General features: G+C 39.3%; 2 protein-coding genes across 5 annotated transcripts in view; one reads left to right on the top strand and one right to left on the bottom strand.

Moving 5' to 3' along the window:
• Positions 1 to 4,787, bottom strand: part of ZDBF2 (zinc finger DBF-type containing 2) — a 14,215-nt gene extending 9,428 nt beyond the window's left edge. Inside the window, exons 1-6 of one of the 2 annotated variants that reach the window (XM_085553353.1) lie at positions 4,754 to 4,787; positions 2,921 to 3,029; positions 2,289 to 2,337; positions 1,734 to 1,785; positions 1,066 to 1,171; positions 134 to 261 (exon numbers count right to left, since the gene is read on the bottom strand). In XM_085553353.1, coding sequence (XP_085409479.1) covers positions 134 to 261; positions 1,066 to 1,171; positions 1,734 to 1,785; positions 2,289 to 2,337 — 335 coding nt within the window. In that variant the 5' untranslated portion in view covers positions 2,921 to 3,029; positions 4,754 to 4,787. Of the gene's footprint in view, positions 1 to 133; positions 262 to 1,065; positions 1,172 to 1,733; positions 1,786 to 2,288; positions 2,338 to 2,920; positions 3,030 to 4,695 lie in introns of both variants that reach the window. The other variant, XM_032445811.2, reaches the window with a different exon arrangement.
• CMKLR2 (chemerin chemokine-like receptor 2) lies at positions 4,453 to 26,487 on the top strand. Of its 3 annotated transcripts, XM_015868239.3 has the most exons (4): positions 10,173 to 10,303; positions 13,417 to 13,556; positions 16,032 to 16,101; positions 22,757 to 26,487. In XM_015868239.3, the coding sequence occupies exon 4, from the start codon at positions 22,773 to 22,775 to the stop codon at positions 23,823 to 23,825; it is 1,053 nt and encodes a 350-aa protein (XP_015723725.2). In that variant the 5' UTR covers positions 10,173 to 10,303; positions 13,417 to 13,556; positions 16,032 to 16,101; positions 22,757 to 22,772; the 3' UTR covers positions 23,826 to 26,487. The 3 variants fall into 3 exon arrangements, with proteins under 3 accessions (XP_085409495.1, XP_085409494.1, XP_015723725.2); XM_085553369.1 differs by lacking the exons at positions 10,173 to 10,303; positions 16,032 to 16,101 and adding an exon at positions 4,453 to 4,768; XM_085553368.1 differs by lacking the exon at positions 16,032 to 16,101 and having other exon boundaries at positions 10,155 to 10,303.

The raw sequence follows: 26,487 nt of genomic DNA, 5'->3' as shown, positions 1-26,487 counted from the left end.
TTCTGTTCAATATAAACATTTCACCTCAAATGGGAAAAATGTGCTGTTCAGTGATAGGACAGTACAAAGAACTCACATTACAAACAGACTACTAGCATATATTTAAAAAGCAAACAAATAAACCTTACTATACCTGTTGTCATGGTATCTGTGGGGATGATGCTGCAAAACATCTTGCAGGAAACGCTCCATCAAGCTACTGGTACCCATACGATTCCTGCAGTAAGTGGTAAAATGTCTGTGCTGGGAGCTAAAAATATGCTGAAGAAAGACAAAACAGATAACTAGTTTAATATTACTGTTAACACGCTGATCTATTCAGAAGAGTTATTTCCCATGTAAAACATAACTGCCACAACAAAAATGTTTCAACAAAAAGAAACATCTTCAGCCTTTTCTACTTTAAGACTGGAATTCAATGAGATTTTTACATGTGCATAGGGAGACGCAAATAATACTGAAATGTGTTGAAATCCCTTCTGAAGTGAATCTAAATCAGCCATTCTGCTGCTCACAGAGTGACTGGAACAAATACTGTAAATAGATTTATACATGATGATTAAGAATATTTTTGACCTTCATTTGAGCAAACATCTCATAATTTACTCAAATCAAGGAGAATTTTCATAAGCACAGATTAAATAGATTTCTAGTCTCTAGTTAAAAAAGTCAAGAAGAGATCAACAGAATTAAGAACAGATAAGCTAATAGTTGATCAAGTGCTCAGCTTTAATATCTAACACATTTCCTCTAACATTTAAGAGTTTATCTATTTCTCAAGGTTAAAGCTACAGAAACAAACTCAATGAGTGTAAAGTATAGTAGGGTGACACTTCAGAAAAGCAGACTGCAGTAAACATGCCATACGACCACCTTCTTTATAACACGTAAAAGATAAGAAGGATTTCCTCTACTTTGTATGCACAAGGAAGTAGCAGAACTCTCAAACTGATTTATTTCCATTCAGAATCAGTTGTTCAGAGCAGAAAACTACGTCCTGTAAGTTGGCAAAGCCTACTGGTACTTCTTGCTATCTGCTGCTGAATTATGCAGTAGCCTTCTTACCTGCTCCAGATTACTGTAGTGTACATGGCAGCAGTTGCAGTATCCTTGTCTATTTTGTGTGGTGGATACTCCAGGCTGAGGACGTTCTTGCCTTCTTGAATGTAAACTGAAAGAAGCAGACATTTCATTAAGAAAATGAGAAAAGTTGGCTTGTTAATTATGTTCTTAACTCAGCATACCCGCCTTACTATAGATCTGGAGCAAACTTGCAAAATAAACATTTCTATTTCAGAATCACAACAGCAAGTAGGAATACAGAGTTCAAGCTATTCCAAATATAACTTTTTCTTAAATGCAGAACGACATGTAACAGGTTAAAGGCACAACTAGCACGGATTCTAATTTGAGTCAGTTACAGTCTGAAGAGATCCATCTGTCCAGGAAAAGATAGTCATTGTCTTATTATTCTACTTTTAGCCTTCTGAAATTAAAAACAAATAGACTGAAAACTAAGAAATTCTGACACCCACATAATTTGTTTTGGACACTACAGTGCCCTTCCCCATATTATAATATGCATAAAGATAAAAGATCTCCATCATACATTATCTACGTTGTATCACTATCAACCATTACACAAGGTGACATGAGGTTGAAAAAGAGATTATTCTTGTTTTACTTTGTGTAAGCAGCAACTTGGATGTCAGTTAGATTATCACCTCACTTACCTGCTATTGCTGTCCTGTTGTAGTGAGCCTTCAACGCCATGTCTTTCCATTCCTATTATTAAAAAAAAAAAAAAAAAAAAAAAAAAAAAAGCTTTTACCTGCAGTCAGTTAGTTCCCTTACATCGTACTTGTCAAAAACAGCATTTCAAAGCAAGTTTAAACATTAAACTAGACATTTAAAGAGATCTTTTCACCCTCAAAGATCCTCTATGAGGTTCATAAAATAAGCTTCATTCTTTCATGGTTGAAGTGAGCAGGTATTTTCCACATTTGTCTGGTATCAAGATCAAGAAATCTACATTCATAAGACTGTTCTACCCATAATCAGAGAGCTAAAATGCAGCATGTATTGAACAGCTCACCACAGGGAAAGAAAATCATGTTTGTACAGAAACCACTGGACAAATTAGAAGTCACTTCTTCCATCTGAGTTCCATACTGAAATTTAGGAAATCAAATGATACGAGTGAAACTATAAGGTGAACTGATGTCTGTACTGATGGTTATTACGATGAAAAAAATCTGCAATAAAAGCATATACTTCAAATGTCTCACCTTGTGCTGAAGCAGAAGCTTCATCAGATGGTTTGATTCTGTCAAACATCTGTAAATCAAAAATGAAATAATTGAGAATTAAAATAGCCAAAAAAAAACCCCACCAATAAACCCAGACACATCTTCTAGTCCATCCTTCAGTCAAAGCCACTAAGTTGTGTGAAATAGTTTCAGCTGTAGACAATGACTTGACTTAAATTAATCTGCATTGTAAAAAACATCTTCTGCTTTACTAGATTACTCCCAATATTACATTAATAACGCACACTTCTTTCAACAGGAATTTCTGGTCTAAATAATGAAACCAAGTGCTATATTTATGGATACAACTTAGACTGTGTTAGGTTTTTAAGCAACAACCTTATAAAACTCATTTAATTGCTTAATTTCTTAAGTTATCTTTGCGGTGAATATGGAAGATGTACTCTAATAAAAACTATATTGCACTAAATAAAATAATCACTCACACTGGGAAAGAAATATTTATTGTTCACAAGACCAGCAAACCAGTACTGAAAGGCTTATTTTTGTAACTGAAATATAACTGCAGTAACATGCTTTAGAGTGTCCAATCATCAACAATTTCTAACACAATCCTGTTACATTACAAAGTCAAACTTTCTAGTACAAACCTTAGCGTCGCCAGCCTTCTGCCACCAAAGGCAATTCCAGGCTAGCAAAGACCAAATGTCAAACAGGAGGCCATTTGCAGTGCAGGACACTTGTCTCTTCTCATCCCGTCTGTCAAAAAATTAATTTAAAGTGCCTTTTAAAATAGAGCTAATAACATGATTTCCTGGCCCTCAGGCATGTAAAATTTTCTGTAGTTCTTTGCAAACAGGTCAGACAATAAAATGAATAAACTTCTTTTTCATGTCTGCAGTACATCCATTTTTTCATTACAGTGGTAGTGTTTCCTCCTAAAACCTTAACTGTTCCTACCAGAATAACTTTGTTCTCTACATATCAAATTCTGCTGATGCTGTTATTCAGGAAATTAAATATGCTTCTACAATAATAGAAGAAAAAACAACAACAACCAAACCTGTTGTTGTCTGTATTAACCTAACCAAGTTTTATCATGGACCTACTCAGAAAAAAACCATTTTCCTTTATTTATGCAGGCTCACCAGACACTAACTGCAACTTTCACGAGATGCTGGATATTCACAGCATTTCATGAACTCATCATTACATGCTCAATGAAGTATTACAAATTCCTTCCTACAGACATGGAAAGAGACAAATACCTCAAGAATTTCCACAATCCCTGTCACTAGAGCCCCCCAGCCTTACAACTCAGGACTTAGAAACAAGTGGGACCCTCACCCAGAGTCATCAGGGGCGCCACAGTTATCCTGCCCCTGAGCTGGATGACAGCACTGTAACTTAAAGGGTCTCATTTAAACTCAGAAATGCCAGACAGCAGCAACTGGAGTATGTGTGTGGGTAACCACTACAGTGATTCCTCACTTTTTTTTTTTATTACAGGGGGTGGTTTCAGTGGCTGTGCTGACTGTTAAAAGAATGGAGATACTCCAGTCTGCACATCTCCTCAGCAAGTTTCTACTGTTCAGAAGACTGAATGGACCAGATTTCCTCACAGAGGAGGGCCACGCAATGTAAGACCTGTACATACACGTGCAGCCGCTAACAGAGAAAAATGCCTAAGGAGAACCTGTAGGGATACTTCAGCAGCTGACAGGAGAGGAGGAACACGCTGCAAACATGCAGCCTCAGCTCAGAGTTGTGTGAGAAGATCAATGTACAAAATGACAAAGTAAAAAGCTGATCTGAAGCTATACGCAGACATTAGTGCCCTGGCACAAAGCACAGTGCAGTTGCAGCTCCAAAATCAGGCATGCCCAGCGCGCCCTCACTTTATCAGCTCTAAACATCCACGCATGATTTCTCAGATTTGGGGGCTTTGCATGAACAGTTCCAGCTTTGTTAGGATTCTTCTGACTGTAAATATCTTAAACCGCTGGTTTAAAAAGTAAATCGCATCTGCGTTAGCATCCGTTTAGACACGCTACCACTGGGACAAACGCAAAACAAAAGCACCGAAGAAACTCTGATGCCACTCAAGTACTGCAACAGGTCAGTGAGAAGAGAGCACAAACGTCGGCCCTCGGGGCGGAGCCGCGGGCAGCTCTGACTGCCGGGGCAGGGCCGCGGTGCCCCGAGGGCTCCGCTAGACACGGCCGAGCCCTGCCCGCCGCGGTGCCGGGCTGCGGGGCGAGGCGGCGGCTCAGAAGCCTCCATCACCGCCATGCCCGTGAACGCGCGCGCTCCCGCGCAGTTCCGCCGGGCAGCGCTCGGCCCCCGCCCCTCCCCGCGCACGCCGTCTCGCCCGTTGGCCTCGAAGGCCCCTCCCGCCTCCCGCCCGCTGCCTGCTGCCCCGCACCGCGCCTTCCCGCCGCTACACGCGCCGCCCGACTCGGTCCCAGCACCGCCTCACTCACCTCCGTCCATTCCCAGTAAGTCCTTCCGTGCCACGCTGGGGTCATGGGACGCCATCCCGGCTTCCTGCTCCGGGGCGGCGCTGTGGGCGGGGCGGCAGGGCCCTGTGCTCCTCCTTCGGGCGGTGGCTGCAGGGGCTTCGTGCTGCGGCCGCTGTTGGTTCGTTGTGGTAGTGGGTCTGCACACCTTCCGTGGAAATAAAAAAAGCTTTTGGTTTTCTCACATGTGAAGTTAAAAATATGGCATAGTTCGAGTTCCCTTTAGCTTTCATCTCTTTAGATCTAATTTCCTTTGGGAAAACAGAGATTGCATGTTTCCCTAATGTTGTGATTGCTGCAAGCAGCGTGTTTTAAACAGCTGAAGCACAAGTAAAGGTGACCAGCACTGACGTGTGAAGACAGGTGCAGATACCAGCCGTGACTTGCGCAGCGGGGGAAATGACTGGAAAATTTAAAGTGAGGTTGCTGTCAAAAGGTGCTGTTGTGGGATTATGAAACTGTGGCTTTAGAAACGTCCGCCCACAACGAACGAGTAATTGAGCACAGAAAGTCTCACAGAAGAATTGTGCAGAACAGCAGGAGAAGGCTTCACTTTAGGAGGGAAATTACTCCAATTGCTGTTGGATTCCTTGGATCCTTTTGCTTTGATACGGATATGTATTAATTGCCAACAGATAAGTAGCTTACACAGAACTTAAGTGTCCTGGTGACGTTTTGTTGTCTGATTTAATACAGAACTTGGCAAAACTCTTAACTGATGAAATGAGAAGGGGAGATACTGCATTTAGGTGTGTATAGTATAGGGGTTGTGTTTCTCAAGGCTGACAAGATCCACGGATCAGTATAATTGTAGCTACGTTTATTTTGCTGGACACAACTGAGTGAGATGGACTGGTCAGATGGCATGGTACTGTAATACAAACATACGAGGAGAGAATCAGTCGCTTCAGTAACATGGAAATGATTCTTGATGTCAGTGATGGACTAGTGAAAACCTAGTTTTAGGGTGTGTCCAGTGGGTAGCAATGGAGATATATGAGAAGCAGTCATGAAATCTTGCAGTTGCAATATGTCTTCAGAGAATATTTTACATGCGTGAAAGCTCAGGCTCATGGCCAAATTACTTCATGTTGGCAGAGTTGCATTGTTTAAAGGTATACATTCCACATGCAGCGAACACACTGTGAAATACTATCTCCAGCCAAAATAGTTTACCTTTATGATGGCCTTGCAGCAAACTTAGTGAGTTACCAACTGTAACTTGCTGGAACAAAGTAAGCTCAGTTATGAATCTAAGGTTTTGGTGTAGTTCAACGACTGACTTTTCATTTCCAGAATAGCTTGTGTAAAACAGAAATCCTTAGCAAAGAACACTGCAAAATCCATCTTACAGTGCCATCAAGCTTGTTCTTGGGATATTCCTGAATATTTCTTTGCGAAGATAGAAAGGAATCTTCTATCTTTTGGACTATCATTCTAAGATAGCAGAATTTAGGCATGTGTTGTCAGGTATTTCACGGCTTCCAGCTCTTTCTGTGTTTATGAACCATAGCAGCTAACCTAATACTCACATATGTACATGAACAATCCGTCAGGGCTGAGAAACTTCCCTCTTTTAAATATTCTTCTCTCTTCTGATATGAGCATCCACCTTTTTTTCCCCCGTAGATTATATCTATGCCAATTGTTTCCATATACTGTATCATTCAGCTTGTACTGCTTTGCTTTCTACTTTTGCTTCAGTTTGACATGCTTTTCTGCTCCTGTTAGCCAAATCCATGTCAAGGCTATAGCTATGAAGAATATTAAGAAAAAAATACCTCTGACAAATGCAAACAGTATATATTTTTTTTCCCAAAGAGTCAAAATTCTTTCAGTAGTTGGCTTAAGATTGGAGAGAGAGAGTAACAAATGAAAATCAAGGTTGATAAAACTATCTGGGAGAAAAGCTGCTCAGAATCTCAGTTTTTTGCATATGTCCTTTCCATTTAAATTTTAAAAGCCTTTATTATCATTGAATTGCTGTTTTAGTAAAACTGAATGAATAACATCCATTGAGGGCCAGGCTTTGAGGTGCGCAGAGAGTGCTGTAGCCAAATGGCTGCAGAGGTGGATAACAAGACCCAGCCTGGACTACAAGGACAGCAAAACTCAAAACAGTCCAAAAGAAGCATGTAGGTTTTAGAGCACTTCAGTTCTGAGTCAACTTGGGAAAGGTGGATCTCTTCAGCTCTGTAAGAGAATGAGCGTTCCATGATACATGGTATTAGATTAAAAGCTTTAATTATGAAGAAATGTGGAATTCTCTTAAAGGAACATGTTTTTGAGGCACTTTGTCCTAAAACAGAAATTACGATCAGACTTTCTACTAAGAAATTAAAGCAGCAGTTGAGTGGTTTGTATGCGTTGATCTAGCACTACATGAAATTCTTTCGTACTGGACCGAGCCCACCGTGCTACTGAAGACAGCATAGGGAAAATGTTGTCTTGGTGCCCACACTGCCCTCTTGTGGAGCAAAATAAAATGTGCTTGACTTTTCAAAGTGAAGGAGAAATGCCTCCCGATCCTTTTCCCCTTTGAAACTCAGAATAATGTTTGCTCCCAGAGAACGCATCTTTCATCGTAAAATGATAAGTAGCTCGGTGTTACATTCACAGTTATTCACTCTCTGCTAGTAACTGTTCAGTGAGTTCATCTCTCTGAAATAATAGTGTCTGTGTTTTCAAAATCGTGACACAAAGAACAGGACTAGGTCAGGAAGAAGGCTGGGGGTTGCTTGTTGTGACCGGTCATGAATTGCAGGATATTCTTTCACCTTCAGCTTGTGCATGGATTTATTTTTAGCTTCAGAAATAAGAGTCCCTTAACATTTGTTAATTCCATTTCCCATTTGTTTTATATTTATTTTCAAAAATAGCACCATTTAAACTTGCCTGTTTGATACAGTCAGATCAGCCCTTGAGAAGTGACAACGTTTTCAAGTGTAGATGTTGGCTACCAAATCACTCTGAAATATACAATAGTTTCTGAAATGGACATGCTAGCAAATGCAGTAGAAAGTAGTAAAATGACTCGATTTGCCAGTGCTGAAGGGAGCTCTATAACCTGAGAGCCTCCACCTATGAAGGAAATGGAAAGAACTGCAGGTTCTATTATTACCCACAAACAGATAGCAAGAGAGAAACACACTTAGAACAGCATTATTCTCATCTGCATGGCAGAATGTGTCGATAGGCAGATCTAAAACTATCCTTTTTCATGGTGTAGGTATACCACAGAATAAATGCATGTTTTAAATGAGAAGCTAACATGAACCTTGAAATATTTAAAATAGGAATCATAAGTAGCTTTTATTCCCTTCTATCTCACCACCCTTTCCATCATAGGAACTCTGAGATTATTCATGAAAGTAAATATTTATCCCCATTACTCAGGCAGGGAATAACGTGTTTCCAATAGGACTAATTTTCTAAAAACTTGTTGTTGGGGATGTATTCTGTTTAAGAGCATTGAGTGTTCAGGCTCCCAAAAGTTATCTGCCTACTTTGACCCCTTTGAATATCTAAATTAAACGTTTATGTATATATAAATTGCAATTGAGCAATTCCAGTTTTAAATAGATGTGGATGAATGTAAGATGACCCCAAGTGTAAAATACCTCAGCAGCTTCCTTGTCTGCAGTGTCATTTATGGGAGTCAGGGAGCTGCAAATATATATGCTATGATGTTGAGTCAGTTGGTGTTCTGCAGGCAGCTTAAGGTGGGGTCAAAATGTATTCCCAAGGCAGTTTAACAAATGCTCTTTTCTTTCACATTGGCTGTTCTAAATTATATTTAATTTTTTAAACGTTCCCACAATAAACCACATAAAATATTTTCTTACATCCAAGAGCAAGCAGGCTCTACCTTGTTTTACCTTGGGAATCATTTAAAGAGAGGCTTCTTTATCCTATTCAGAAAGAAAGGGGAAAAAAAGGGCAGGAAGTTAAATAGCGTGGAATAGAGAGGCTATGTTTTTCTCCAGGGACAAAACTTGCTTTTAGTCTAGCAAAGCTGATAAGCAACAACATCAGCCTTTGAAAGAAACCTCTTTCTCTTCCAGTTGGAAAACACAGAAACAATTTCATGGAAAATTCAGAAAATGGAGGAAGTAAAAGAACAAAAAAAGCTGTTGTTTGAGCGGTGTTCGGCATTCTGTGTGCTATTATTGTATTTGTAGTAGTTCTCTGGATCAGAGTTTAGTGTCTTTGTTTTCTGGTCCCTCAGTAAACCAGAAGTCTCTTACATATTGGTGGATGGTCTATATATGTCATAGAGTCAGTTTCTGCTTTGGACACAAGGTACATACACTCAGTGTATTGCCTCTTTGCCTTAATTCTCATCTTGAAACGGAGAAGGGGCAGTTTCCCCCTTTGCACCATCTGCACTTCCATGTCAGGTGCCATTTTGTCAGTCTACCCCTCTGCTGCCATCTGTCACATGGCACCTTTCACAGTAAGTATTTACATCCACCAAGCAGAAAAACAAACTGATAAATGTATAAAACAACTTTAAAGATACAAATATATATGTGCTGAATCCACTCACCGTTGTGTCTGTGAAGATCCACAGCTGATTAAGTTCTACTGGAACTGGCACTCATCCTCTCCTCCTTATAATCCTGCTTGTTTCCCTGCATTGTTAATCATCTTTACAAACTATAACAATTTAGTTATGAATCATTAATGATATTTGCAGAAAATGAAACTTAAACGACCTCCTGGGTCACAGAGTTATGTGTGTTGTGTGCAACACCAGGATATAATCCCAGCAGCTGTAGATTTGGGAGCTGGTATATCAAAGGGCTGGTATATAAAAGATGGATGACTGAACCCTCACAACTTAAACTTTAAATAGAAAAGAGTAGGTGTGGGCACCCATACTGATGACTTGGACCCAAATGGATGGAGAAAACTAAAATCCTAAAAAGCATGGCTCAGGTTGTCCTCTGCTTCTCCTCTTTCAAAGGAGTGCCCAAGATTTATCATATGCCTGTGTTTGTTTTGTTTGTAGGAGTTGCATAAAGTGCTGCTTTTAAAGATCTTGTTCAAACTTGTATGCAGATACATATTTACACACATACAGTAATTCATTTCTACGCTTGTGTGGTTTTTTTTGCATGTTGATTAACTTCGACACGTTAAACATGAAAGTCTAAAGAATTTCAATATCTGCATAGAAAGATGTGGATCTGCTAAAAGGCAAAGCTCCCTTCATCGGGCTGTTTGGTCTAAACCCTCGCAGAATGTTGTTGTAGCTGCTGACTATGGTATATGGTGGGCAGTTAAGCCACAAGCAAACATTGCAGCTTCACCGAAAGGATAGGCATGAATAGTCATTAGTTCCACGGAAAGGCAGGAAATTACACTTTTCCGGATTGTCAGGTAGTTAAATACAGTCTTTCCAAAGTGGATTTTTATCGGTGAGGTGTTGATTCAAACAAAGAGCACAAAGGAATAGTGAATAATTAAAAGTAAAACAAACTGAACTCTAAACATGTGAATCCTCAAAAAGTAAGTAGCTAATTTCTTGTGTTATTCAGCTTAAATGAACCCTGGGAAAAACTAATATCTTTTGTTTGACCAAGTTTACAAGTACATAATTAATACAACTTAGCTGATTTTATACATTTTGGATTTAGTCTGATGTGTTCTTCAGTGTTAAGATTACCTGCTCATTTTAATATACAGCTCAATAAGAACCAGTGGTCCTATGAGAGGGAAGTAATTGTCACAACCAGCTGGTATTTGTATTGCTGGTAAATTAAAGCTGTTTGGGTTTTGTTAGTCAGTTTGTAATTCATACTTTGATTAATACTGTTAAGGCACTTTCAGAAGGCTTCTCTGTATTTTTCCTTCCATATATACTGTTTTTGTTCTATAGGTTGCTTTTTTTTTTCTGTATGTTTGTTTCTAAAGAGAAGAAAAATTCTTATGCATTTTAGAACTTATTTGCTTTTCAGTGGACCTAGTCTGTTCAGTGCTGCTCAACCCCAAATCTGTTATTTGTCTGAAAACATTCTCCCTTATTCACTTCTATCAGCTGAAAATTACTAGTTCGCTGCTCTGCAAGTTCTACACTTTCTCAAATGTAGAATAAAAACTCCAGAAGTTCATTAACTTACCCTGTTGAAAAGGCAAAACTGATGCAGTGAAATAGAAGCAGCTTCCATATTGGTAATGGCAAAGATATGAAAGCAAACAAGGAGTAATTTTTCTCATTTCCTTTCTTCCAGGCATAAAACATTTGAAAATTATCTGAAAAGATCTGGTATTCATACTGATAAAATGATATCAATGGTTAATGTGTTGCAAAAACATTGGACTCACCATTCCAGTTTTTACTCTGAGCACAGAAGGAATTAAAACATAGGAAGCTGTAGGAAGTAAGCTTACATTCCTCAGGGATGTAAGATTCCCTTTGTGGCTGATCAAAACTGCAGAAGAGTGAAGTGATATATTTAGATCTGAACAGAAAACAAACAAAAAATCTGTTCAGATTAAAATAGAAGTTTGCCTGTAAAACCCTATTCTCTATTTATTTTGCTCACAGATACGCTGCATGTGCAGGTCATACTGTGCAAATTTAGTAACTGTTCACCACTGCAGAAGACCTTTTCAATTTAAAAGAGAAAAAGCAGGAAGAGCATACTGGCAGAGAAAGCCATCTTTGAAATGCTGTGACTTGCTCTTCCTAGGGATGGAAAAAAAAAACCCTCCTTTTCCATGAAAAAAAAAATTGTCTCTACAAAATTTCTGCTGGATCCTTTGCAGCTGTGATTTCATGTTTTCCACTATGACATGCAGAGTGAAGAAAATTGCTGTGTGAACTTTAATCCTGCCATGATTCAGAAGGATGAAGGAGTTGAGCTATCAACTCAATACATGCTAAAGCAGTCCCAGTCAGCTTAAGTTTATGGTGAAGGAAACAGTCTCCTATAGACAACTGTTTACCATCTCAAACTAATAGAAACCATCACACTCATCAGAATACTCCCTACACCAAGAAGGTGAAGAGCAATTGACATATTTAATTCTACTTTGCTTGCCAAGGTTTTTCTTTTAGTGTAAATCATATGTGGGCATTTCTACCCAGTATTTTTCTCTCTTGTCTTACTCAAATAGTGCTTTGCAAGCCTATGAATTAACTGCCTCACAATAACTGGATCTGATGGTGTACCTACAGAGATAGATTACTGTACTACTACAAGCAAAATACTCTACAGATCTGCAGTTAAATTGTGCTTGCATTCATCCTATCCCAATATTTACAAAAGAACTGCTATTAAAAGAGCTTTTTATCATCTAAGACTCACCTATCAGTTACCTAGAAGAAAGAAGTATTTAAACACCAAGAAATAAGCAAGTGAGGTGCCAAATCATGAGGTCTTCTGAAGTATTTCTGCTCTCTTCAGGCAATCCAGCTATCTGTTTGTATGTCACATATTTGCAAGTGTTATGTCCCACCACCATCATTTTCTCCAGGCCCAGACTCCGTGTCCTGCTGTAACATAATCTCTATCCTTCTCTCATTTGTAGCATTTTCCTCCTCCTACAAGCTATCAGCAGTTTACATTATATTGGCAAAACGATTAGAGCAGACGTGGAAGAAAGACAAAGATGGTTGTTTTGCTGGAAGGAGTTTCTGGCTCCTGATAGATTCTATAAGTTCTGAGCCATAACAATAGTGCTTCAAATTGATAGTCTTATTAACCAGGGGCTGAAATTTCAGTATTTTTCTTCTCACTAAATAATTCCACTTTTTATTTTTATTACTTTTACTGGAATCAGTAGAGTTGATGCCTGGAAGATCTGCAGTTGACCGAATTCAATCACCATTGAACATTTTAGGTACCTTGCATTAGTCACAGATGAGTACAGCTGTTAAGATTACTACTTCCACTAGAGGATTTGTTTTTTGGTAAGGGTAGGCTGACAGACCTACAGCTGATTTAAAATGATATGTTGAATGCAATACCATCAGTGTCAGGTGAAGCTATGGTACGTAGATACTAGGAGAACAATATTCCCATTTTACTGGCTGAGAGACTAAGGTATATGGATAGCATGAGGCCTGACCACAAGCACTCAGTAGCCTCTTGACAGAACTGGGATTAGAGCCAAGTCTCCCAAAACCCCGTTCAAATGTCTGACCACAGAATTGCACTGACTGGTGGGCAAGAGGATAAGTACCTCAAGCTTTAGGAAGTTCACTTTTCTCTTGCATACAAAAAGGAGATTAATAGTAATAAATATAAACTGAAAGTATCTCACTATACAGTTAACAAACAATGCTTTCAGTGTAGCTTAAGCATCTTTCTGCTCATTCAACATTATTTTCTATAAACCAGAGCGGTAAGGAACAAAGTAGTACTGTTAAAATCCCTCTCTACATAACAAAAAGCAGCCTGCAACTGTAAAGTCCATTTCCATTCATCAGCCACCACATCTGTTGCTTGCTTGGACACCGGCCAGAATGATTCATTCACATGTCTAACATTTATTTTGGTGAAATGCTGGGATTATACAGAAGGGCAATATTTCAGAACTGGGTTTAGCAAACCAAGGGAAGTTGGAAACTACTTCCTCACAGCTGAAAACAAACACGGTGTTATATCATTCTGCAGCTTTATTAAGAAGAAGGCAGTAGCCAAATGAAGCAGCTGGAATCACACTGAAGTCACTCTGATCCCTACAGTTCACTTCATTCTTCCTTCTCCTACAGAGAGCACATCCCTTACTCACCCTGTGCTTCCTTCTTAAGAAGGTAGGTCAATCTTTCTATTAAGTTTTAAATCTTTCTCCTTTCCTTCAGAATAACATGTATCTACTAACAAAATAACACTTGCAAGCAAATTCTGTAAGGTAGCAGGTTTAAAGAGTTACTTAGTATAAAGAATGTGATACTCGTTTGTTTCAAAGGTTCTTTTGAACCAACCCCGAGGCAAGAAGGGATATGAAAATAGGTGTGAATTTAATTTTCAGTAACTTTCAAATATGTTTATATGCTATTCAAGAAGTATTTTAGCCAGCCAAAGAATGCCAGCTGACCTCGGCTGAAATATCTCCCCATTCCTGGTGTTAGTTTTATTTGTTTGCTTTAAGGCTTAGGGATGGTGCATCCCCTACAGCTATCACAAATTCCAGTAATATGAAAAATAAGTACATTGGTTCTGATCTAGATTGTAGAACAGGATATCATTTCAACTTCAGGTAACAAATTGACAAATACGTTACTGTTAACAGGATGAGAACATCATTATTCTGAACAGTTACAGTCATGCAGAATTACAAAGAGATCCTTATGAGCTGAGCTGGAAGGTGTGTGTGTTTCTCCTACTATCATGAAGTAAGGTAGAGTGATGTGAATCTAGCTGTCACTCAGTATGTGGAATAGAGTTTTCTAGGAAACAAGATTTAAAGCTTCCTATATGAGAATATAATAAGCAGGGCTGAATTTCATCTCCTGTTCAGCCCTAGTGATATCCACATCACTGTCCCCTCTAGCCTTTTTAAATACTATCTTGCAAAAAATCAAACAAAATACCAGAACTCTCTCTCTCTTTAGCTTCATAGAAGATGCATAGACTCACTAAGAATTAAGACACATTTGCTTTCTAACTGAATAAAATTTTCTTCCTGATTAACTTGACATTTAAATTTTTCAGTCTATGATCTGTTCTTAAATATCTTTGTGTGCAAGTATGTGAATAATTCCACTATTCCTAATAGTAAATAGATGGTTTTGCAGAACACTGTAGTCTGCTGAATGCTTTTGTTACTGGCTTTTCTATTCATTTTGTCTTGTGGAATGTGCCAACAGTTCTGATGTCTCTCTCACTGCAGTTACTGGTTGTCTGGCTAATTTTCACTCATTATTTCTAATAATGGTTTGATTTGTGTTCATTCAGTCTGAGAGCAGAGCTGCATTGTTGCTGGCTTTGCAGAAGAGAACTGAGTTGGAGGGACAGTTTCTCATGGCACGTTACCAGAAGAAACTGCTGAGGCTGGGGCGGGTAGTTCCCAAGAGACATTTGGTTTTAGGAAGGAAGATATCATCATGCATGGATCATCTCTCCAACACTCTTTGCTACTTTTACAGAGTGCTTGAAGTTCCTGACACAAAAAGAAAAATTGTCCTCAAAGCATTTGCTTCTATGCTCTTATTTTCAGCATGTTCCATATGCCATGGTCTTGGAAACATGAGATTAAAGAAAAACAAACACATATAAGGCTGTGACTGCTGTCTTCTAGAGACAACTTTCACTGGCTTGCTGCAGCTCTTTTTTACCTGCTCTCTGCTTTACTGCATTGCATTTCTTTAAAGTATTCTTTTCATTGCTAAGCCCAATGGCAAACTAACCAAACCCATAGAAACAAGCCAGTTTGACTTCAGGGGTATTTATAAAGGCCAGCACTCCAAAAGGCTCCAGACTTTGCCAGGAACTTTAGCTCCCAAAGAGTATCCAGTATCTACTATTATTCTTACACTTTTCTAACCCTAAAATCATTAAGAGTTGTAGATGCAGTTTTAATGTATTTATAACCATTGGCCATCTAGTACCCAGGTATACTTGTGTAAGAAAGAAAGCCAAACAAATTTTTCCATGGTTAGCCTAATGTTTAGTTATCTGTTCACTTCTTTTGACTTCAGTTTCCTTTGTTTGACATAGATATAGATATCTATATCTCAGGTCACCACATACAATCAGGAAAACATCAGCAAATAGGCAGTGAATGGCATTTTTAATTTCAGTTCTAGAATTCTTGATTAGATCACAGAAAGAACTTCCAGGAGGACAGAGAGCAATGTATTCCCATCTCTGTCAACTTCATTTGTCTTCCTCTAAACTGCCTGTTTGTTTCTTTCTTCCCTTCCCTAATATCTCTCTTCTGTCCCTTCCTGACAATTCTCAAGAAATATTTCAAGAATTATAAGACATGAATGTGAAGAACCAGCACCTTTTCCCTTTATCCATATAATCTGTTTGCCTCTTCATTGCTTTGGCAAGGTCAGGATTCTACCTTCATCTCTTTCTTTGAATCTACTGTTTGGCTTTAGGCAAGTTACTTCTGCTCCTTTCCACAGTTCTCTTGTGTCAGTTTATTCTGTTTTGATTGTAAACAAGGTATGAATTGTCTCTCATTATGTGCTTACTGCGCCTAGATGCAGTGAGGCTTTGATCTCCAAAGGCGAGGGCCTTTGAATACTTTCCCAACACAAAATGCTTGCCTCTTTCAGCAAGTGTGAGCCTGGCACAGCAAGTTTTGATCTCTTTTGAAGCTACCTGTTTGACAGAGACAAGAAAACTGTAAGTAGCTCCTGAAGCTTCATCATAATACCATTTTCAACACTCCCATTTCTTCTTTCTGGTAATCTTTCAAAGAGCTCAACCTCATATTGTTCAAGTGAGATGTTCCGTAAATGTTGAGAACCATTGTCCCTTTAAGAACATTAAGTAAGATGTTCTCAGTGTCTTAAACTCTCACTGGAACATATTGGGTGATGTCTGGTGAGTCTAATTCCATGTGACATGAAAGTGATTTGCAAAGGTAATATACGAAACCTGTAAAACTAGTATTTCCAAGCTTATAGTTCAACATCTGAATTAGATGCCATCTATTCAGATCGCTGCTAGGAAGTATTCCCTGTACTACATTAGGGAAATACACAAATATCTAGTCCCCCTGAAATTGTTTTACTAATATAGTATGGGTTTTTGGTTACTTTTTTTCTTTTTCTTTTCAGTCTTTTAAGCATAAGCTTGAGTCTAAAATAAGTACTGTCTGTAAAGTAAAAATAAATATCTTTGTAAGAATACTAGTAGTACACTGATTCTATTACAAGTGCTGCTGCAAAAGTAAAACCTCCTATTTTATTATGTTGGCCCACAGCATCAGAGGTAGATGCTGGTTGTATGGCAGTAGAGGTTTAACCTTTCCACCTTCATAATGGCTGTTTTGCAGAGATTACAGCAACTCTTTACACTCATGATACCAGAAATGTTATTTGGACTTTTAGCTGTATTAACAGAGCAGAATGAGAGCAAAAGCTGACTGCACAGTTAAGATATCGCCTCCTCCCAGTGCATATTCCAAGGACATCCAAGTTCCTGTGTTTTCTTTGGAGATGGAAATCTTAGTGCATGGGATCTGCATGAAAATAAACCAGTTTTTACCAAATGCAGTTGCTGGCTCTAGAGACTTTTGGATTACCTGTTTATAGAAATAGGCTGCTCAATTTCAGCAGTTGTCTGGATGATTTGTTCTATTCAAACCAGAGTTACTGTAGATATTTTTCCTATTACGGAAACATTTTTTAGATACAGAGTTGGGTTTTCCATTTGTTGTTTAACATTTCTGTGGCAGCAGAAGTCCATGCCTGAAATCATTGTTTTACCAGTATTAGCTGTGTTTGTTCTATGAGTTAATCTCATTGCAAGACTCACTTAATCTGTACAAAGTGTTACAAGACTATTATCTGGTCAGATGACTTCAATACCACAGATGAAGTGGTGCATTATGACTAACAGTATCATGTTTGGCCTTGCTTAAAGACAGTTTCTTTTGGCATAAGTTTTAGAGAATGTCTAGCTAGGACCTTGCATATGCATTTCTAACGCTGTTTCAGTCAGAGACATGATGGAGAATGATGATTATTTACAATCCCACCTTATTTTCTAGAGCAAGTCTATATCTGTACTGCATCCTGAAAAATGTTTCTAGTCCATGTCATACCATCACGATCCATTCAAGTTGTTGAACTCACAACAGCATAAAAAGTCACTTCATTACTGTATGTCTGACCACTAGAACAATTGTGCATTTTTGTGGAAAACAAGCCTTGATTCTGCTTTTCTGTGTACCAGATAAAAAAGCCAGTTTCCTAGAAGCTTTGTCTGCAGGGTCAGATTTAAGCTTAAATTATACTGTAGCTATAATTTAGTCTTGTAATATGGGTGTGCCAGACACTTCTTGCTATAAGAATGTTTCCACAAGGAGGTAAGTGGTAATCTTCCATACATAGCTGGCTGACAGTTTGTAATCTCACCATTGTTGTCTATTAACTTTAGGATCTTTACTTATGCCTTTGTAAAATACCTTCCAGAACTACATATATATTCTTCTAACAAACTTGCTCAGCCATCTGTGTTTTGAACTTCACAGATGAACATGAAATTCACCTAAAAGTTTATCTATTTGAAACTACATAGATTTAAAGTTTGGTACCTTATTGGGTGGCCTTATATTAGATGGTGTTCTCCAGCATCTAATTCTTGCAAATGACAAATGTTGAAGTGAATCGATCTAACAGGCTTTCCAGTAGCCATAAGATCATACATGCAGAATATGATATGCTCAGAATTACTCACTGAAACATTAAAAGGAGGGGTTTTGTGTTACACATTGAAACTAAATATTCAGACAACAAACTCCACATACTATGATTTTCCTATTAAGTCAGGGCCAGCTATTGAGACCTCTGAAATCAATTTGGCAGCCCAAAGGCTCTCAGCAGTTTATCACACTGAACAAATAGATCTAGAGGTGGCCACTCAAATATTTGGAGGTGGTCACTCAAGTACTGTTATATTAATATAACATAATTAATATAATATATTTAATATATATATTAAATACTCAAGTATTTGTTAAATTTTAACTGACAGACAGTGAATAAGCTTTTCCTTTGGACATATCTGTAAACTTCTAAAACTTTAGGTGAGGGAGATACTGCATGGGCTGCAGCCCAAGTATGTGGCATAAATTACCAGTGCAGTTAAACTGGACCCTAACTCACACGGTTGCCCAGAGAACTTGAACTCCTAGGAATACCTTACATTGAGTGAGGTGGAAGGAAATTGTGACTGTTTTGTTTGTCTTCTATTTTAGACTGAAAACCCAGCCTAATTTCATTCCAAAGCCATTCCAGTGACCTCAGGGCTGAGGCATGGTGAGGTCAAATGACTTCCCTTGGTCAGAGAATGCATGTGGCACAGCCAGGAATAGAGCCCATAGACCTTGTCCCATATCATAACTGCAAGACCCTTCTTACTGTGACAAAATTGTTCTGTTGTGAGCAGGTTCAGTCATTTGTCTGAGCTGTCACTGTGGCTCACCTTTCTAGAATACTATCACGGTGGCACAGAATACAAAATTCAGGTACTTATAACTAAAAATAATAACAACAACAACAAAAAAAGGAAATCTGTCAATTCTGATCTTATTTTTCATTCCCTCCCTAAAATCCAAAGAAAGACATTTCATGTGACACACGGTAAAATTTCTTCCCAGCAGCTCTTAGGCTTTATGTTTTAGATATGTTTATTAACAATCCTTGTTTCTTTGAACGTTCTGTCCTAGGATCTGAAATGCATTAACACTGAGAGTCATCCTATGATGCTCCTATGAAGTCATTTCTTAATTGATTTCCGTTTCACAGAAGGGGACAGGAAATGAAGCCTCCTAGTCAAACATTCTGAAACTTATTTGCTTAAAATTTAACAACTATATTCATAATTAATCAACTGAGTCAAGGAAACTCAGTTTTCAGAGCTGCTTGTGACCTCAGCAAACAGGAACAGACCACCAGTTAAAAGACAACTGCTCAGCATACACTTTACACAGACTGTGTACTGTTTAAAAAGAAGACAGGATGAAGTCTAAACTTGGTTGTATTCATCCAAATGCAATATGACACTGTTCTGTAACCTGTAGCTGCCCCCAGGCCCTATTGCCAGGTCTCTGACCACATTTTCCTGTTTATTAAGAAATATTTCCCTCTCTGTGGCCCTTTTTCACAGCCCTGGAACAGTAGGGTCTGAGACACTGAACTGCATCATCTCCCTCTCCCTTTCTAACAATAGACCTAGAAACCAAATGGAAACTGCCAAAAGCCTTTTTCCTATTGGACTTATTTGCAGACAGGTTCATGAAAGTCTTCTCAGTCTGTAAATTAGGCAGTTCAGCAAAGACTGCGCAGGAAATCAGAAACAAAATAAAGAAATTAAATTCTGTTCTTTACTTTAAAAGACTTGAACTTGGGCTTCAAGATAGTTCTGCTTCTTAAAGTATATTAATAAATAAACCCATGTGTTTGGGGCTTTGTAACAGAAAGAAATATTCGTTGTGAATGATGGTTAATGGCTCTCCCAGGAGAAAAAAAATATATCTGCATCCTTACTGCCTTAAAACAGCACAGCTCCACTGAAAATCCCCTACTGCTTATCTTTTGGAGAGCAGCACCCAATGCCGTGAAGCTTGTTACAAACATATATAGAAGTTAAATGCAGCAGCTTCTGGGCTTTGCAAATTGAATTGCCAAGTCTTGCCATATAGCCTAATTTCATCATCTGTGCCCTGGGAGCAATGGTAAACAATGTTCGTCCTACTTTCTTACCCCACTGCTGGAAGACTGGGAGGTAGAGATAAGGAAAAAGATAGTCAAAGAAAAATATTTCCCCAATGTACATTGCCTTTTAGACGTGTGCTCTTTGAATGGAAGCTTGTAAGTACTCAATATTTAGCTGCTTTCTTTCTGCTGTACATTATCTGTGAAATTCTAAATATCAAATGAATGTTGTTGGGCAGTAGGCAAGCATCTGTTATTGTTGTTGTTTTTAGCCCAGTTAGGAAAAGGTAGTTTGGGGGTTACACTTCAGGGGAGAAAATGCTTGAATCCAAGTGTATTGTGCTAGCTACTGAGAAACTTAAAAGCAAGCCTTATTAATGACTAACATACAGGATGTTAATCATCAAAATACTGGAAAAACGCACTGGTTTATTTAATTGCATAAATTCAACTTGAAGTTATAACTCTGTATACAGGCGAAGACACTTATAAATCCAGTTAACTTCAGTATCCTCTGAAACTGTCCAAATGTAGGGTTGTTCCAGATGTTAGTGGTACTGCCTCTTGTTTATACCATTTCTCAGCAGATGTTATGCTGTTTGAAAAAATTACTCAGATGGGTGGTACCAGCATTTGATGCAGAGACTACCCCCACGGGGCATGTAATTACATGAGTACAGCCCAATACATATCATTTTATCAGGGCAGTGAAGCAAATAACATTCCTTTAGCTTGATGCAAATTGCAAGGGGCAAATGCTATCTTAGCCTCATGATGGATGAGACTCTAGTGACTTTTATTACTTTTTTTAAACAGGAGATATGAAGTTACACAGCTTTGTTGTTCCAGCCTTGTCTCATCCATCTCTAAATGAGAATTCAAATACCGCCAACGTGTGCACATACATAGCTTCACTTACGCAAGGAAAGTTACATATATAAATACAGGCCTGCAGATGTGCTTCTGCAGGCAGTTTTCTCCTGACATCCCGCTTCTGTTGTCTCTTAGCATACCACAACAATGGAATTGCAGGAATGCATAGCTGGGTTCCAAAAGCGCAGGCTGAATCTCAGTTTCTGAACAGAACTAGCACTCAAAAATGTACCATTGAGCTCATGCATGGTACAGCCAATGGGCTGGTCACATCCTGCTCTCAGTGCAGCCAAAAAACATTGCTTTAAAGGACAACAGAAATTAGTAGAATATTTCTTCTGAGTATGGAAGATACTTCTGTCAGACTGTGGTTATCTATGCTAATCTTTCTCCGTACTTTGGAATGAACACAGAACCTCTAAGTGCTTTTTCCTGCTCAACTATCATTTAATGTTTTCCTGTGCATTTCTTCTTCCTTCTGGATCTTTCTATTGGTTTATGTGTTCCCTTTTACTCCTCCTGTCCCTCCTACACTCTTCCTCTTCAGCTTTAGAGGAAAATTCCTATTTGAAAAATCACAATGTATTTGCAAGTTCCAGAAGCCTTTGTAACTGAAGAAAATTGAGACTTTTTTTAAAGACAAGCTAAACAAACAAGTAAACAAAACCACAAACCAATCATAACTCCAGCTGTAGCACTTACAGTGTCTATTACTCTCCTGGAAACATTGTTTTCTTCCCTTAATTCTTCTGTTAATTCTTCTGTTTCTCAGATCAATAATGGAAGAATATGCCAGTTGTATGTGTTGCCACTGAAGTATTTTCCTTATGTTTCTTTCTCTACATCCTTTGCTGCATTTTGTCTGGGCTGTATCCCAGGGAACCTAACACTGAGTGGGTCTGAGAATCAGCATGCCTTGATATGAGGATGAATGTGCAATAGACAGGAATAAAGCAAAAAACTTTCACTTGCTGGCAAAATTACTGTCTATATTTTGTTAACAATAACTTGAAATGTGTTAGGATGCACATAATTTCTTTTATTCCACTATGAAAAAAGGCTTCCTGGCACCTACTTGCCTTTGCAGATACCCAACACTACTCTGATTTTTGATACAGACATGGTCTGTTACTTCAAATAGGATCAGAGCAGTTGTAATCCTATAGAAAGTATAGCAACGAAAGCAACAAGGTCCCACGCTGCAGCAAGTGAGAGTTTTCTTAAATTTTAACAGCCGTGGGCACAGAAATAAAGGAAAGAAGTTGCTTACCTTCTGGAAGTATCACACAGGCAGGGATCTCCAATGAGGTACCCATGCTTCTGCTGCCAACCCTTAAATAAGGCCTGGTAATCTCACTGCATGCACCTGAGCTCCCCTGTTTTGGCCCTGCCTTTCTGCCAGGTGCCCAATCACTGTTCAGGCCTTGACTTAGCATTTCTGCTACCGTGGTAAAATACCAATCCCAAGAATACAAATTACGATTCAGCTGAACTTTGCAACATCATCTACCAGTCATGCTGTGGTCAGTGCTCTCTTAAGATGTAAAAGCAAGGAAAACAGTTCCTGGACTACTTGTCTGAAGTTTTTTCTTGCAAAGTCTGCAGCCAAAATACTCTGCAAGCTTTGTAATAAAGTTTGACAGCCAGGAAGTGATAGATAATATGAAACTAAGCTCAAAGGAGTTGCAGGTTACTATGTACAACAGTTCCCCTTTGATTGTTCCATTTCTTTTCTTCCCTAGAAAGCAGCTGTGCAACATGACATTTGAAGATTTTGAGAACTACTCTTACTTCTATGACCTGCCTGAGGAAGAAGAATCACCCCAGTCTACCCTCAGCATTGCCCATATGATTTCCCTTTCATTTTACAGTGTGGCATTTCTTCTGGGAGTCCCAGGCAATGCCATTGTCATCTGGTTTATGGGCTTCAAGTGGGATAAATCTGTCTCTACACTCTGGTTCCTCAATCTAGCCATTGCAGATTTCATTTTTGTTCTCTTTCTGCCCCTTTACATCACATACGTGGCAATGGGTTTCCATTGGCCTTTTGGGAAGTGGCTCTGTAAAACGAACTCATTCATTGCACTACTGAATATGTTTGCCAGTGTTTTCTTCCTGACATTCATCAGCCTTGACCGCTACATCCGCCTTGTACACCCAGTTTTTTCCTACAAGTACCGGACTATAAAGAACACCCTCATTCTTAGTGTGGTCATTTGGATGTCAGCTGCAATTATTGCTGGCCCTGCCTTATACTTCAGAGACACAGCTACTGCTCTCAACAATGTCACCATCTGCTACAACAACTTCCATCTGCATGACAGAGATCTCATTTTGCTGAGACATCATATTTTGATTTGGGTGAGGCTTGCCTTTGGTTACCTCTTTCCTCTACTGACCATGGTTATTTGCTACTCACTGCTGATTGTTAAAGTAAAGAGGAGAACGGTGTTGACTTCTAGCAGGCTCTTCTGGACCATCATTGCTGTAGTTGTAGCTTTTTTTCTTTGCTGGACACCGTATCACATATTCAGCATTGTGGAGCTCTCTGCTCACCACGATGAAAACTTGCACGCCTTATTGCAGGATGGCATTCCCCTCTCCACAGGCCTTGCTTTCATCAACAGTTGTCTCAATCCAATCCTCTATGTTCTCATTAGCAAGAAGTTTCAGGCTCAAGTCAAGACAACAGTCTCTGAGGTGCTAAAATTGGCACTGTGGGAGGTGAGCCGCTCAGGAACCGTCAGTGAGCAGCTGTGGAGCTCAGACAACACTCATGCGCCTGTGCACCATTGTGAAACTGCTCAGTGACTGTTCATCGCCATCCATCTATAAAATAGCTGACAGATTCGGAGCTGTTGTTGACTTCACATCTGCCAATGAGATGTGCATATTTGCATATACAGTTTTATATTAACAGCTGGCTTTACTGTGCTTGCTACTTTCCTTTAAATGTTTTTAAAGGATACATCATTTGGGTGTGGTGTGGTTGCAGCGTGGACAGCCTAAAAAGAAAGTTGTCTGGGTTTTCTATCAGGAATATTGTAATCCTGGTGTTGACAGTACTTCACTGATCTCACAGGAGCACATAACATTCCTCTGATCACCACTGATAACATTTTTGATCTAGGCATCCTCTTGTGAGATCATAGTCAGGCATCAGTGGTTTGTGAGCTTCACAAGTATTTCACTCTTGTTGAAAGCAGGAGTCACCTTGCTATATCCCAGCCAAAAGAAGCTGTCACTGGCTTCACTCTGCCATCAGAGAAGTAACTCAATACAGATAATACTGAATTGCAGCCTTGTCCTTCTAAAGAATCATGGAAATAAAATATTCATTCCCATTGCTTTGCCTTATACTGAGCTGAGCCGCAGGGCTGTGGTTTCTTGTCACTTACGTGCTTTTAATGCCATTTGGTTGGTGTTTCAGAAAATATTTTGGCTCATTTGAAATACATAAAGAATTAGTGGAAATGTGTCTTACTGAATCTGAGACCTAAGGCTCTTGTCACATGTTCTTTTTGTGTTTAAACTTCCAGGTTTTAGAGATTTCACATTTATTAGCTGTTTTCTGTCGGTCTCTCAAACAAAGGTTAAAGTGCAGTAAAACATTCTATCTTAATGACTAAAAAGGAGCAGGGTGAATTCACAAGCATGTAGCCAAATTCAGACTTCTCTACTAAGCTGCAGTCAAGATTGTACATCCACGATACAAAGTTCACTCGCATTAGAAAGAGGCAGTAGACCCAGCTGTCCTATTTTCTGCTCCAACTTGTTGCCTGCTGTAAAATCACACCTACACCAATGCACATATACACACTAAGTGGAGCAGACCTATTTCTGAGGCAGTGCCACTTAACTGAGAAGTTGTATGAGAGATAAAGCTCTGCTAAGAATAAAAACATAAAGCTTTAGGTGAATTTGAACTAGGTTTTTATTGTTATTGGCCTATATATCTAGAGTAAAACCAGCTTCCAGATAATCTACATGCTAGCACATAAGTTGCTTTTATGCTGTAAATGAGGCCTTATATGTAAAACTTCATATGCTTCCATGCCCGCTAGCTGGAGGCATCAGAGAACATAGAGAGAAGCATCTGAGCTGTGGGGGTTCCTTGAAATGGCTGGAGATTGCTGCTGGTTTGCACCATGGCTCCTGCACAGTCCCTGCGGGATCTGGCAGGATGGTGGCGAATAGCTGGAGAACAAGTGCTCACTTGCCACAGAGGTTTGTTCACTTTTCACACCTCCTTTGCTGCCAAAGCTCTCCCAGTGCAGTGCTTCTTGTGACTGAGAGGATGTGTTTGTCTTCTGCTTGTGCCAGCACACTGGTCTTGTCGAGGTAGCCCTACCTCACTGTTTGCAAGTAGGCAGAATGCTTTGCCTCCTGCCTGGTGTGATTCTCCAGCACTTTTGTGACAGCCAAGAACCAAAGTTGACATTGGCAACAATGCAGCTTCTGCAAAGTGGCACTTTTATTTAGGGTGCTTTAGCTGAGCTATTGCTGTGCTCTTCCCAGCAGCTTTCACCAGTTTCTGGCAGATACTGCAAAGGCGCCTCTTCCCCTAGAAATGAGCTGCAACTATGAACCAAATGCAAAATATTTACCTTTTCCTTCTGGAAAGGACAGGACTTTTTGTTGGTTGGTACCCAGCAGCATCATCAGCACAATTTTTTTGGAAGCTGCTAGAGGATGCTGTAGGAAAGAGTGTAGCGCTGTGGCTTCAGCTGGGTTTGTTGAGTGTAGAGTCATTAACTAAGGACTGTAGCATGTAATGAAACATTTCAAAGCCCATGCAGAGGCTTTAGTTCTTATGTTGACAACAGTGGCAGAGGGAAATGTGCAGAACTATCACATTCACAAAGGCAAATACTCAATGTTGAGAAGAGGCAGTGTTGTAAAACAAACAGCACGAGCAGGTAGGTGATGGACTATAGCTTACAGGGGGCCACGTTAAAGAATTTATTGTGCTTACAATGTACTTTCCACCTACCCCACCCTTTGGCATCACTCAGTATTAGGCACAGCCGCATTTTGTGGCTACAGTGGTATTATACAGAGGTCAGAATAGTGCAAGAGGGAACTTCTTGCATGGACAAGTAGTTTCTATGAATTCTCTGGAAATGTTAGTGTCTAACATGGATTTTTTTTGGTCCATGTATTTTTTTCTGAAAACAAAACCCCCCCACACACATTTGGGTTGCAGTTGGAAGGGAAGCACTCTGCGCTTTTGATTTTGGCGCTGCTGATGCAGTGGAGGAGTGCAGAGCCCGCTGTAAATGACTGAGCCTGCAAGACTCTGGGGAGCTGGGTGCTGCCGGTAACATTTTATTGTGTGTGCCATTTGAACCATCTTCCAAGTGAGTGCAAAACCCAATTTTTAATTTTTTTTTAATTAATTGTACTTGGAATTAACTGTTGCTGTGTACTAAACCCTCTTGTTACGAGCCCTGAATAAAAAGAACAAAGCACA

This window comes from Coturnix japonica, chromosome 7, assembly GCF_054131305.1.
Source record: "Coturnix japonica strain WE chromosome 7, WE-NBRP24, whole genome shotgun sequence".
Taxonomy (NCBI): domain Eukaryota; kingdom Metazoa; phylum Chordata; class Aves; order Galliformes; family Phasianidae; genus Coturnix; species Coturnix japonica.
Note: the sequence above shows the minus strand (reverse complement) of the source record. Positions and strands in the feature narration are given on the sequence as shown.